Source organism: Mytilus galloprovincialis, chromosome 1, assembly GCF_965363235.1.
Source record: "Mytilus galloprovincialis chromosome 1, xbMytGall1.hap1.1, whole genome shotgun sequence".
NCBI lineage: Eukaryota > Metazoa > Mollusca > Bivalvia > Mytilida > Mytilidae > Mytilus > Mytilus galloprovincialis.
Genome location: NC_134838.1, coordinates 103,415,570 through 103,429,630, shown reverse-complemented (window position 1 = coordinate 103,429,630; position 14,061 = coordinate 103,415,570). Strand labels below are relative to the sequence as shown.

General features: G+C 31.2%; 1 protein-coding gene across 1 annotated transcript in view; it reads right to left on the bottom strand.

Annotated features, from left to right (window-relative positions):
• The window catches only part of LOC143064230 (C-type lectin domain family 4 member M-like), a 28,203-nt gene continuing 14,142 nt past the window's right edge, over window positions 1-14,061 (bottom strand). The window contains exons 2-5 of the mRNA XM_076236941.1: window positions 12,639-12,807; window positions 2,707-2,816; window positions 1,670-1,783; window positions 1-116 (exon numbers count right to left, since the gene is read on the bottom strand). Of these exons, the coding sequence (XP_076093056.1) occupies window positions 1-116; window positions 1,670-1,783; window positions 2,707-2,816; window positions 12,639-12,807 (509 nt within the window). The remainder of the gene's footprint in view (window positions 117-1,669; window positions 1,784-2,706; window positions 2,817-12,638; window positions 12,808-14,061) is intronic.

Sequence of the window (14,061 nt, the reverse complement as noted above, 5' to 3'; positions counted from 1 at the left end):
TTACTGTATTCTGAAATCGTAAAATTGACCTTGAATAAATGTTGTTGTTTGTAATGTGGTAGTCGATTCTGGTTCTGTTGTTATTGACGTGGTCTCTGGGTCCGTTGTTGGTACAACTAAAACAATATAAATTAAAAAGTTTTTGTTTCGCAATAGAATTGGGAAAAAGCCTTTAAAAACTAGTTCTATGAATAAAAATATGAAGGTAACGTAAATGAGACAGTTACCAGTTATCTTACGACTTACAAAAAAAGACATCCTTGGTTCAACCTTCAAACATCTTCTCTCTCATCTCCGTTTTCTTTGTATATTAGCAAAATAAAAAAGTAACTCAGATTTTGTTTTGTTTTGTCTTAAATGCATGTTTGTTTTATTAGTTGTCATTTGCTTTGAACTTACTGTTAGTAACTGCTATTACTTTCAGTCTTTTTTGTTCATGGTATATACTTTTCCGCGTTCTCCCGGTTTTCATCGGAGTTCATTTCATACAAAAACGTCATAAATACATCAGATAGAAACAGTACTGTACAATTGGCAAGGTTTTTGTACAGACATTTAAGACACATATATACAAAACTGCATACGAATTTAAATTTCACTCATATCAATATATATATTGCAGTGGATGGCAAAATCAGAACCATTCCTATAAAAGGAGTTGTTAAATATTTCTGGGCAATAACGATCAATTTAGAAGACTTTGTTTACTGGAATATTTTTTTTTTTATAGTTTCGATAGAAAAAAATTACCAAGGAAATATATTAATCCCAAGTCCATATGTTCGATTAAAAATGTATATTACAGTATATGATTATTAGATAGCCATTAAACATTGATTAGTATAAAAAATACCAGCAGTAAATGTTAAAAATCAAAGTCAAACATGAATATGTGCAACGTTTTATATCTTCACGTGTGTACAACTGAAGACAGTCAGTTTACCAAGTGTCAGTATATTTGTTTATGTATTTGCGCTGCCATCGATGCCAATTTCTGAACACCTTCGATCTAAACGCCTAGAGCTATATGAGATAATTACACTAGGAGTAAAGGTTATAAACAAATATATTGAAATATAATACCAGAAGAACTTTATCATAAGTTTCATTTAGGGGACTTCCTTTAAGTACTGCTTTCGTTCAATTTCAAATAAAATTCAATTATAAATTTGCTAAATTTGCTTAATCAAGACAACACGTCATATTTGCGTGGATTAAAGTAACATTTCTGGAATAACTTTATTTGATTCTAAATGTGTTTATTATTTAATGTTCTTGTAAATAATTTCCTATTTAGCTATGTTGTTTACAAACAACCAAATACTTACTAGTATTGAACATTAAAATTAAAACTCATTATCTTAAATTCAGGAAATTATGATATAAAAATGAACCTGCCTAGAACATACCATGTCATACATTGTATTTACTAAATTCTAGAATGAAATTCGATATTCGAAAGTTTCTCTGCGATGTGAAATTCACAATTCAATATCGAATACCATATCAGATGAAATCTAATTCAGCCAATGCAAATGGCCTTTTGTGAATTTAATTGGGCTCTATACTTTCGGATATTGGACTCCTTTGAAATCAGTATAATTGGTAAATTTGCATGTTGACATTATAACATTTGACTCATTTATTAGAAACAAATGTATTTTATTACCTTCTTTAACCTGACAGATAACATTCTTTTCCCAATCACATGTGGCATCGTTCCATCCCTGGTTTGGCCATAACTCAGTACAATCCTCGCCAAATGAAATTTGATCCGGATTGCCTATAACAAAATACATAGTGATATATAGAAAAAGAAAAAGTTGAGAACTTTCACAAGAAAATAATCTGTGTAATTAGAGCCCAAATTATAATTGAATAAATCTATTGGCTAATAAAAAGAACATGTGTGGGGATTAAGTCGGATATTATCGTCCAAATTGACATACAGAAAATTGAAAATATTTCAAAGGGTCAAAAGCCTTTGGGATAAATAATCTTTAGTAGCAGGCTTTACAGTATTAGATATTTTCCTGGTAAGAAGGCCGTAATTTTATAATCTTACACATAATAATTCAGATTTAATTTCAGGATATTTCTATGCCACGCCCATTTTTATTTTTGTCCATCGGATAAGTTAAGCCTTTTTCAACTGATTTTTATAGTTCGTTCTTATGTTGTACTGTTATACCACTGTCCCAGGTTAAGGGGAGGGTTGGGATCCCGCTAACATGTTTAACCCCGCCACATTATTTATGTATGTGCCCGTCCCAAGTCAGGAGCCTGTAATTAAGTGGTTGCCGTTTGTTTTTCGTTCAATTTTTTACATAAATAAGGCCGTTAGTTTTCTCGTTTGAATTGTTTGACATTGTCTTATCGGGACTTTTATAGCTCACTATGCGGTATGGGCTTTGCTGATTGTTGAAGGCCGTACGGTGACCTATAGTTGTTAATGTCTGTGTCATTTTGGTCTTTTGTGGATAGTTGTCTCATTGGCAATCATACCACATCTTCTCTTTTATATGTAACAAAATTGAAATGCAAGAGGGTTCAATGTATAGGTCATAGTGACGATTATCTAGCGCAAAGAATAAACGATTACAAATAATGCTGAACATTTATTTCGGAATATTATTAACATATATCTTATATATCATAATAGTATATATGTGAATTTCCAATTTTCGTTAAAAACATAAGGTTTACCTGGAATCCATCCTTCTTCATCTGGTTGTAACACTGACGAATCTTGCCATACATAAACTCCTTCGGTTTGTTTATCATCAAGTCCTATCCAGCAACTTCCTATGCCCTTTCTAATAAAATGTTTTTCAACATCAATATAGCAAACATGTAAAAAAAAACCTATAAAATCTACAAGAACATAAACACAATTGCATACCTCGGATACATAATTGTTACCACTTCTACTTAATGATATATTTGCTCGTTCGCATAAGATGAATGCTCACTTTTAGTCCGATCAAAACAGTTGATAAATATCAAATATGCATGAGGTAGATAGAAACAGCATAAAATAAAATATAATAACTTACTCTAATTTAATGTTTGTTAAAGAATCCACCCCTTTAAACGCTACAATGATAAGCAGCACCAAATGTGTGTCTTTGAAATGTTCAACAGGTCACCTTCACTTTTGAAACGTGCAGATATGATTTATCAAAAAGTAATTGAGGTGCAAAAAACATAAATTATCCTTTGGCATCATTTTTCCGTGTTAATATTTCACATCTCGTTCGCTATGCCTGTGTCTGTTGTGACGTTGTCACGTACATTTTATTGAACGTAATCTAAGTGTATAAAGATTTGGTTTTGAAGTTTGATTGTACCGAGATAGCACATCCTAATTTTTACAGAGATTTTGCTTAACTTGCCCGGTTAAGAAACGATCTTGGTAAACTTATCGATCTTTTAAATAAACTCATTCTAAAAGGTTACTTATTCAGTACTGTAATTAGATCTTTATATATTATTTTTATTGGTACTTATTTTGATTTTGATATTAATAAATTAAAAGCAAACTAAATATTATTGATATATACATATTCACTTTCATGGATCTGCAATTTGTTAATCCCTGTATTTTCGCATGTACAAGGTCATGTTTTTCTCTGACTGTTTATGAAGTCTTAACACTAGATCCATCGGATATTGTATGTTTTCAAATTGGAATTTAGTGTAAGATGCATGATTTATTTTTATTAGTTTTTATTGGCTTTGAACTAGCTGTCAGTAGCTGCGAGTACTCTAAGAACTGTACTGTTGTTGTTTTTGTTGGGATGCACAAGTACACGGTCACGTCCAATCTGTTTGTGTGTTAGATGTTTTTCGATTTGTATTCAGCTGATGAGTGAAGCCTTTTTCAACTGATTGTTTTTGTTCTTTCTGATGTTGTACTGCTACACCTCTGTTCAAGGTTAAGTGGAGGATTAGGATCCTGCTAATATGATTTACCCCATTACATTCCGTCTGTATGTGCCTTTCCAATGTCAGGAACTTGTAATTCAGTAGTCGTAGTTTATTGCTGTGTTACATATTTGTTTTTCGTTTATGGTTTGTACATAAATAAGGCCGTTAGTTTTCTGGTTTGAATTGTTTAACATTTGCCATTAAAGCTGACTATGTGGTATATGCTTTCCTTATTGTTGAAGGCCGCACGGTGACCTACAGTTGTACATGTCTGTGTCATTCGGTGTCTTGTGAAAAGATATCTCATTTGCAATCATTATTCATATTTTTTCATCGTTAAGCTGTACACACCAACATGTTAAACCCTATTAATAATATATATAATTTCGGCTTCATACTTTCCGTTTCTGCTCTTTGATAATTTAATAAACCATAAAAAAATCTTAACATTTTTACATAGTAGAATGTGACATATATTTTAATCGGTTCTTTCCTTTCCGTATCAGCTCTGTGATTATGCCTGTTTTTGATGAAATATTTACATATTCAGTTTCTTTTGATATTTGTCCTACTGTATTTGTTTGAAATGTTGCTCATAGTAGAATATGCAAAAAACCCAAAACACCATAGTATTAAACTTGATACGACAAAATTTAAATACAAATGATTGATTTTAGTTGTATTGTTATACTTTCACTACAAACTACAAAGACATAATATTACAGGCACTTTGTCCTGTTTGTTAAAATGTGTAATTTTATTGCCCAAGATTTGTTTTCCTGTAATAATAAAATATTGTTTATTATTTTTGAGTCTACAAGTTAACGAGCTGACATGTAAAAAAAAAACAGAAACAGATAGAATCCGAAGAATGAAGAAACAAAGAATCCCGCATAATTCGTTTGGCGGATGCGCTGCTACCAACATCTTATTCTTAACAAATATCACCACGTTTATCAAATACCAATCGATCATATATAATCATGTCCCAAGATTTCTATCACACAAACGTTACGCACGCTGTTCCTACAACCCCTAGGATTTGTAACACAATCTTCGAAATTTCCTCCCCAAAACAAAATAAAAATGTTAGCAAACACGAACTACTATAAAACAAATTCAATATATGTTTTAAATTATGTTTTTATAACTCTTGATCATATACTAAGTAATATCTAGTATATTTGAGGATTAAAATAACAAAGCTATGTGAAAAAACGGATGTCCAACGTTACATTTATGAAAAACTGTTTTGACTCTTATGTATAATGATCATATTTCTTATTCTCTGATCTTCCGGAAACTTGACAGGAACAACGGTATGTGTCGATTCTTTGTGGCGTTAAAGCCGTTATTTTGCCAAATTTCATTTGACTCGATGTCCGCATATTAAGCTTGAATAAGAAAAATGTCCAACGACGTTTTTCGGTAACTTAACGACTGAAAGTGAATTTTATAAGTAGATATCGCGGAAAACGATTAAAAAGAGTAAGACAATAACAACATCTACCAAAAGTACAAATATTTACCTCATTGTTCGTGAGTTCAAATATTGCAGATTTTATAAAATCTTCTCTACACAGTCGTTTTTCAAGCGGTAGCCATTTTGTCCAAGTTGATATTTAATTTTTCAAAGCAGTTAACGCGTATTTTTTAACTGATATTTCAATAAGTTATTTATAATTGACCAAAACAAAAGTTAGATACACGAAGAGTACAAAATGCCAAAATTCTTTTCTTATTAACTACATTTTTGGGTCTTTAAGGAATAATTTTTTTCAACACATTACAAAACGGTAGCAATTTTGTCCAAACGTCGAAAAACGTCGAAAAATCCGAAAAACGCTAATTTCCGACGTTACATGTCCTAAAGTTTCAATTAAATGTTCATGATAATTAAAACAAATCGTTTGGTGAAATTTGGAAAAAGATGTTGATGGCTGCCGAAAAAAAAGAATAGTGCATGTTGCTACATGTATAGACTCCGACCGGAACATAGATTCGACACAGGTTAAATTTTGCAATTTTTATTGATCGTTTATAGCTTTTATCGATTTATTTAAAAGAATCGTGAAAAGGGAAATTAAGTCGCATTACATGAACTTCGTTCAACTTTTGCAAAGGCAAATTGGAAACACCAAGACAATCCTCTAAATGTAAAATGCGAATTTTAATTTATGTTGCGGAAGGACTTCGAAATAGATCTTTTAAAGTAGTCTCTTCAGTGAGGTGCATTCACCAATTATATTAAAAGACTTAATACAAGTCCACGGAATGTTTTACCTTGCAATTTGTCCTGCTATTCATGTTATAACTGAAAGTTATTCCTGTACTACATGTACTAGCGAAGCCGGAACTTTTCGTCAATATTAACTTGTGCATGAAATTGAGGTAACTGAAAGACAAATCTAAAACAGCGACGAAAACCGTTTCATTGAATTAATAAAACCCGGGATTATATTAGCCGTTTTACGGACAATTCAAGAGTAGATTACTTTATTTTAAAATGTATATCAGAAGTTAAACAATTTAAGCAAGCAACTTTAGAAGACTTGGAAAATAATTCTCAAGCCAAGATTCAAGAAATTGAAGGGGTGTATTTCGACAAATTATGTGCCAAGAAAAATACAATTCTATTCAAATTAATCAAGGTTAAAAATGTTTCGATTTACTTGCAGAGTGTCAGATATATTTGTATTGGGGTTGAATTAAGATATAGAAATTTTATAATAACAGATGATATGCACCATGAAAGTTAAACATACTATGATAAAAGTTTTGCACATTATTTATGGAAACCGTATACATGTACTTCCGTCCAATTTTTCCTTCCTACATTACTTGCGACAGTAAGCACTGCATTTTTAGGGGAAATAACTTAAAAGGTAAACATTATTAAATCGATTTCCACAACTTGAAGTAATTTATGATAAAATGATATCACAAAAAGAACAGAACCAGAATCAACCAACAACATATAAAAAAACCGAATAAAACTTGCAAAAATTAATTAAAGTCAAAAACCCTTTTTGACGCCGCATTTTTAGTGTAACGTCGTGTTGTAGGAACATCGTGCACAACGTTACATATTTGTTGAAAAGATATATACTGTAGAACTCATATTGAACCAGAATATATGAAGAGGTTATGGTTACTTTTTAATGTATGATGCTTTTTAGTACTTCTTCTCTTATTGATCTGAAATGGTAGGTTGCAGATGTGTAAATGAGGGGCGAAATATACCAAAGGGAAATTCAAACTTATAGAAAACTTGTGTAAAATGTTATTTGGGTTTACCGTATCACCCAAAATCGGATAATGACAAAACAATATTCTATTTCTACTTTGTAAGTATATTTTATGATGAAACATTGGAAACTACATACTATACTAGTAGACGCAAATTATGAAAAATGAGAGACATTTGTTTGCTCGTTCAAGTCATTAAGATATACATATAAAAATTCATTTTGTGACTTAAAAGCTGCTTCTAATCATTGCCAATTCTGATCCGATTTTACATTTTGTGCAGGGGTTAAGGAACATATAGTATATTTTTCGTTTGAACGCCGGTATGCTTCTGTTGCTTTTATTTCTATATAAATCCAATATTTTGAAAATTCTATCCCATCATATTTTGTAGGCAATATGTTCTTACATCTGCATTTGTGTATATAGTATTTGAAAATAACAAAATTATGTTAAATGTTTTCTATTAACAAAATCCTCAAACACACCTAAAATGACTTCTTTTGCGCTGAAAGGCAAGAGAATGTCATAAGTTGTGCAGGGGTTAAGAAACAAACAGAGTGGTCTTCAATGCTCTTCAACTTCGTACTTTATTTGCCTTTTTAACATTTTATGATTCGAGCGTCACTGATGAGTCTTTTGTAGACGAAACGCGCGTCTGTCGTTAATATAAAATTTCAATCCTGGTATCTATGATGAGTTTATTTCTATATCTATGCAATATTTTTAATATTCTATCCCACCATATGTTGTGGGCATTATGCTCTTACATCTGCATTTGTATATATAGTATTTAAATGATAACAAATTAATACTAACTGTTTTTCTGTTTACAAAATACCCAAACACAAATAAAATGACTTCTTTCTTTTAACCGAAAGACAAGAAATTTTCATATTTCTAATCCATTCTATAACGGATAGCCACAAAGTTTTTTGAATCCATTTCATTTCAAACAAATGTAGAAATATTCTCCTATTTCTGAACCAACCATTTATCAGGATATCACGCCAAAAGTACTTGACTTTTGTTTAGTTAAATCAGCAGTCCATCCTAACTTGAGTGTAAAATTTTGACACCCCTAAATATAAAATGAAATTCAAAACAGTGTGGCTGTGGCCATTGATTGACACATTAAATTCATCCATTGACTGCGACAATCTACGTGAACGTTTGTCTGTAACGACCACTGTTCACGACGTACCTACGATAGACATTTAAACTGTGGGGTCACCAAAGGTTTCTTAACGCCTTTTATTATAAAATAATTCGAAAAATTAATCAGAATAACCTTTATGTTTTGATTTATATAATTGATATAAATCAAAACATCGTGTTATTTCTGATTAATTTTTCGAATTACTTTATTAAGGTGTTGAGAACCTTTGGTGACCCCATAGTTTAAGTGTCTTTAAAAAGTACATAGTGAACAGTGGTCGTTACATACAAACGTTCACCTTAATTGTCCCAGTCAATGGATGAATTTAATGTGTCAATCAATTGCCACAGCCACACTGTTTTGAATTTCCTTCTTTGTATATCACTAAGCAGCTTAACTTTCCAAGGGGGTAATTTTGCGGATCTGATGATTAACACAGCTAATACATTTTACGCTATAGCCAAAATGATAAAAATAAGGCACCCTGAGACCACCATCACAGTGTTCGAACATCACCGGTACTCTTTTCGATTTATCTGGTGTTCCTCTCCATGAACAAGTTGAAAAATACATTCTAAATCTCTTTCAAAATCCCTTCACGGGGGTTAAGAAGGACAGTTAGAACTTGAACCCATATTAGAAGTCCAATATATGTTAGTTCTCTGTTACCCCAAGCACTAGTTTTTAGCAATGCACTTGATACTGTTTATATCTTAGCTTTATCTTTAGTAAGCTTACATCATATAAATAGTTTGAACCTCCAAGAAAGGTTCATTAAAAAACTTTTGTCGGCAAAATTTTTCTATGCCAACCTTTTTTTTTACAAAATCCATATTGGTTCAGTTATGTCAACATTACAACTTATATATAAAAACGAAGATGTGGTATGATTTCTATTGAGACAACTATTCACAAGAGTTCAACTTACTCAGAAATTTACAACTATACGTCACCGTACGACCTTCAACAATGAACAAAGCCCATACCGCATATTTCGCTATTAAAGCCCCCGAAATCAAAGATGTTAAACTATTTAATCGAATGAATTAATGGCCTTATTAATGTACAAAAATAAACGAAAAACACATATGAAAAACAGCAGCAAACAACAACTACAGAATAACAGGCTCCAGATTATGGACAGCCACATAGGATGTTTTTGATTTTTTCCCATCTAATAATGATTTCTTATATATCAATTCTTTTTCTTTTTTATTTCCTTCTTTCTTCTGAAATGACAAACTTGAGATTACAAATCCGCGTACGTTGATCTTGATCATATTTCATAAAAGCTGATAATTTATATTAAACTGTTAATGCTCTCTTTTCAATATCTATAAATGTTATAGCTATTTATAGTCCAAATGCGGATTATGCATTCTATTGAGTTTTTTTTAAAGCTGATTGCACCCATTTTATCTTTTATTCCCCAAGACAATCTAAGGTCTTGTCTGGTTTTAAATCGTTTCACGTTATGTCAGATTATTGTAGCCTGCCAACAAGCAAGGAATGGAACTCATATAACACAATTATCCATTTTAAAATGAACATTCATAGTTTAACGCCAATTTTTAGAACAAAACGTACTATAGCTCCGAACGTTAACTAGACATTACAATGATTTATTACAATGATATATTTTTTCAGACATTTATTTTACATGAGTTCAATGAAACCCTTAAAAGAAGCATTGTTTTACTGAAGAATTTCAGAAATGTATTTAGTTATTTGTTTTTAATTCAGAACTATCAGAACCTGCCACCAAGTGGATGCAAACAAAAAATCCCCACATTGCGTTCACCACAAGACAGATATATAATTAAACTCATCGTGATTTTTATTTTATATTCTAGTTCGTCAACAAAAGACTTCTCAGTAAGCACAAGAAAACATAATTACTCATAGGAACCCTTTCGTTGAATAAAGGTGTGCTAAAAGTCGAGAAAGCCCAATGACAATAAAAGGTTTAATTTCATACATGTACATTTACTAAATCTTTATTGCACTTTGAAGGTTTCGAAAATAAAACATAATAAAACAACTCAATAAATTTCATTCGTCGTCCCAAGGACTTGTCTGCATTAACCTTTACCAGGAACTCTCAAAGTGTAAATTATATATGGAAGCAGATTTTAAAAGTTATATTTATGTTTCTTGTATAGTTCATCATCAAATATCTAAGTCTTGTCTGATAGTTTGAAACGTAAGTGGCCCGGCGTTCTTTAGATGTTAGATGCATAAAATAGATTTACTGAATTTGTATAATGCTTATATGTATGGAGAGAATTTTGAAATTGTAATCTGCGGAAAAGGTTAATAACATATTTAAAATATCAGTATTACAAGCTTTTAATACCATATTTGACACTAAAGATGAAAAAAAGACAATATGCATTAGTACAGGGAAAATTGGCAAATTTCAAATTAGTAATTTGAAAGTTAACTTAGATCGATGATTATTTGTAATTTTTAAGATAACTTTTAATCAGTTAACAAACTGTTGATTTTTATCACCAGACTTGCTTGAAAAAATACATATCAATTTGTTACGACTTACCAGTTTTCCCACTGGAATAATATTTTAAGACCCTCAGATAAATTATACATGACTTTTTATTAAATTATTATTTTAATTAAAAAGAAGAAAGATATGTACTTCAAAACCACAAATGTTCAAGCATGGATACTCTATGAAATTATTATCAATTTTGTCTTTTTTTTTGGTATAGAACACTTTAAATGGTAATTGCTTACAGAAAAAAATCCGCATGTCTATCGTACAATTTAAAATAGTTATCAAAGGTACCAGGATTATAGTTTAGTACGCCAGACGCGCGTTTCGTCTACATAAGACTCACCAGTGACGCTCATATTAAAATATTTATAAGCCAAACAAGTACAAAGTTGAAGAGCAATGAGGATCCAGAATTCCAAAAAAATGTGCCAAATACGGCTAAGGTAATCTATGCCTGCGATAAGAAAATCCTTAGTAAAAGCCAGGTATCTTTACTGATTTTGTTTTACAGGTTAGATCAACATGTTTGATAGTAATTTAAAAAGACCAATGAAATTGAACGATATAAACAATTAATTCAACTGTTTTCATAGCTATATATGTGCATGTACTATAGAATATAAATACATTAGGTTTTAATAGTAGTTTGACAAAGTGATCAAATAAATGAGAACCTAACTGTACGGTATGGGCTTTGTTCATTGCTCATTGTTCAATGCTGTACAGTGATCTATAGTTGTTTGTCATTTGGTCTCTTGTGAAGAGTTGTCGCATTGGCCATCATACCACATCTTCCTTTTTATACTAGTATATTTCAATGTTTTAATGTTCTTAAAAAGCATTTCACATATTGTATGGTCTTTTTAAGTGCCCGATATAAAAACAATGGAAGAGTGGATAACATCTCAACCTAATTGTCATTCAATGTAACATACAGAGCACATGAATTAGTTTATATTTTAAGATAAATTCTTTTAAAGTTTTTGAGATTAAGCTTTTATTTCGTGGAAAATTTGCTCGTTGGTTTGTGATGTTAGTTAAGAGAATAACGATATTAAAATTTTAAAGTTCTCATACCATTATGGAATGTTATCATTGATGTTCATTGTTTTTCGGTATTACCTAATACAATCCGAATTGTTTATATTGTTTAGAATGTTTCCTACATTCTTTCAGAATAACATGTTTTTATAATAGTTATCAAAGGTACCAGGCATATCATTTGATACGCCAGGCGCGCGTTTCGTCCACATAAGATTCATCAGTGACGCTTAGATTATACATTGATAGTAAATAAATAAAGGATCTGAAAAGCAATTTTATTAATGGCACTTCACGGATAAAACCAGAGGACTCCGAATATCTATCAAAACTTAAAAAAAACAAGAGAAGCGAATATCCTGAAAAAAACGTTAGTTTATGTCCCTGCCTTATAAAGAAGTGTAAGGAACCAGCGTTCGGGTTTTGGCCTTTCATATGTGTCATAGATACTAGGGTTGTATTTCCGCCAGACACGCGTTTCGTTACAAACAATTGAAATGACAGTTAAACATTATCAAAACGAAATATAAAATGAAGAACAAAATTTAGGATACAGCACATTTTGTTCATAGTTTGGCAGAACATATTCTCATTATTAAAACTATCTATCAAATGTAGATACAAATATAGCAATGCAGTGATTTATGTCATAGTTTGGCAGAACTCATTCTCTGTCTTATCCACTTATATTTGGATAATGATTAATATTATTTTTAAATTCTACATCTAATAATATTTTCTTACTCTGTAAGTATATCTAAGACGTTGCTTTTCTCAGTCAAAGTTTTTGGATATACAAGAAGTGAATTCCTCCCTATACACCACTGAACAGCGTCATCCCAATTTCTTGTAACAGCAGCGTCTGCTAAGTAACATATTCCATCTCTTAAAGACCAGTTGCTGTCGGGACATGCTATAAAAGGAAATAATATGACATATATTATTTATTTAAATATATACGGATTTCGCAAACATATTTTCCTGGAAAAAAAATGTTTATTGAATACGAAATTATATTAGTAGTTGGATGTGTTTTTTTCTAATTTTTAAGTGGCTCCTTGTTCGTAAGGTTGTTCAATAAAGTAGTCTTCTAGTTTTTCCATTTCCTCAAAATATTCCAAAAAATATAACTAGCCAGACAATCGTATAAAGTTGACAAAAGCATGTAGGTTTTTAGTACAGTTAATTATTTTAAATTACAAGTAGATACATTTATGTTTCACATACAATATTATAATAAGGACAATAAAGACCCCATGTTAATACATTTTTCTTACTTTAAGAAGATAAATTGACATAGCGTCAACTATTAAATGGCCTCCATTTTATCTATGGACAAAACAGATGGTATAAACGTGAGATTGTTTTGACAAAGAATAATTCTGATTGCCGAATAAACGGACTACTTTGTGTAAGACCTACATGCTCTTCAACTTTATATTTGTTTGGCTTTCTAACTATTTTCATCTGGGCAGTTACTGCTGAGTCTTATGTAGAAGAAACGCGCGTCAGGCGTATAAAATTATAAGCATGGTACCTTTAATATCTTTTTACACCACTTGATCGATGGCACTGCTGCTAGACGTTTCGATATCGAGGGTATTACTAGCCCAGTGGACAGCACTTCGGTTTTAACATGACTATCAGTTATGGTCATTTTCATTAATATAATGTTTGCAAAAGTACAAATTATTCCAAATTCTAAGGATTTTTTCATCCAAGGCATAGATAACCGTAGCCGTATTTGGTACAATTTTTCGGATTTACGGGTCCTCTTTGCTCTTCAACTGTATACTTGTTTGGCTTTCCAAGTATTTGGATCTGAGAGTCACTGATGAGTCTAATGTAGCGAAACGAGCGTCTGGCATATCAAATTATAAGCTTGGTACCTTTGATAAATTTTGTTAGGTAATCAATGACGTCTAACACGCTCATCATCATAATTTTCTTTTAAACTATTTTTAACGTGACAGTTTTAAAGCATGGCAATTTATTATAGTATTTAATTGTAGTCTATAAAACACATCGGAACGAGTGATTACCGTTATAACAATTTTTGTTACGTTTGGAGAGTATATGTAAAAAGACATTAGCTCCCTATATTTGATTATGTTTCAACACAATGATTTCGATTCCGTAGAAAGATGTGGAAAAACTTATTAAACAG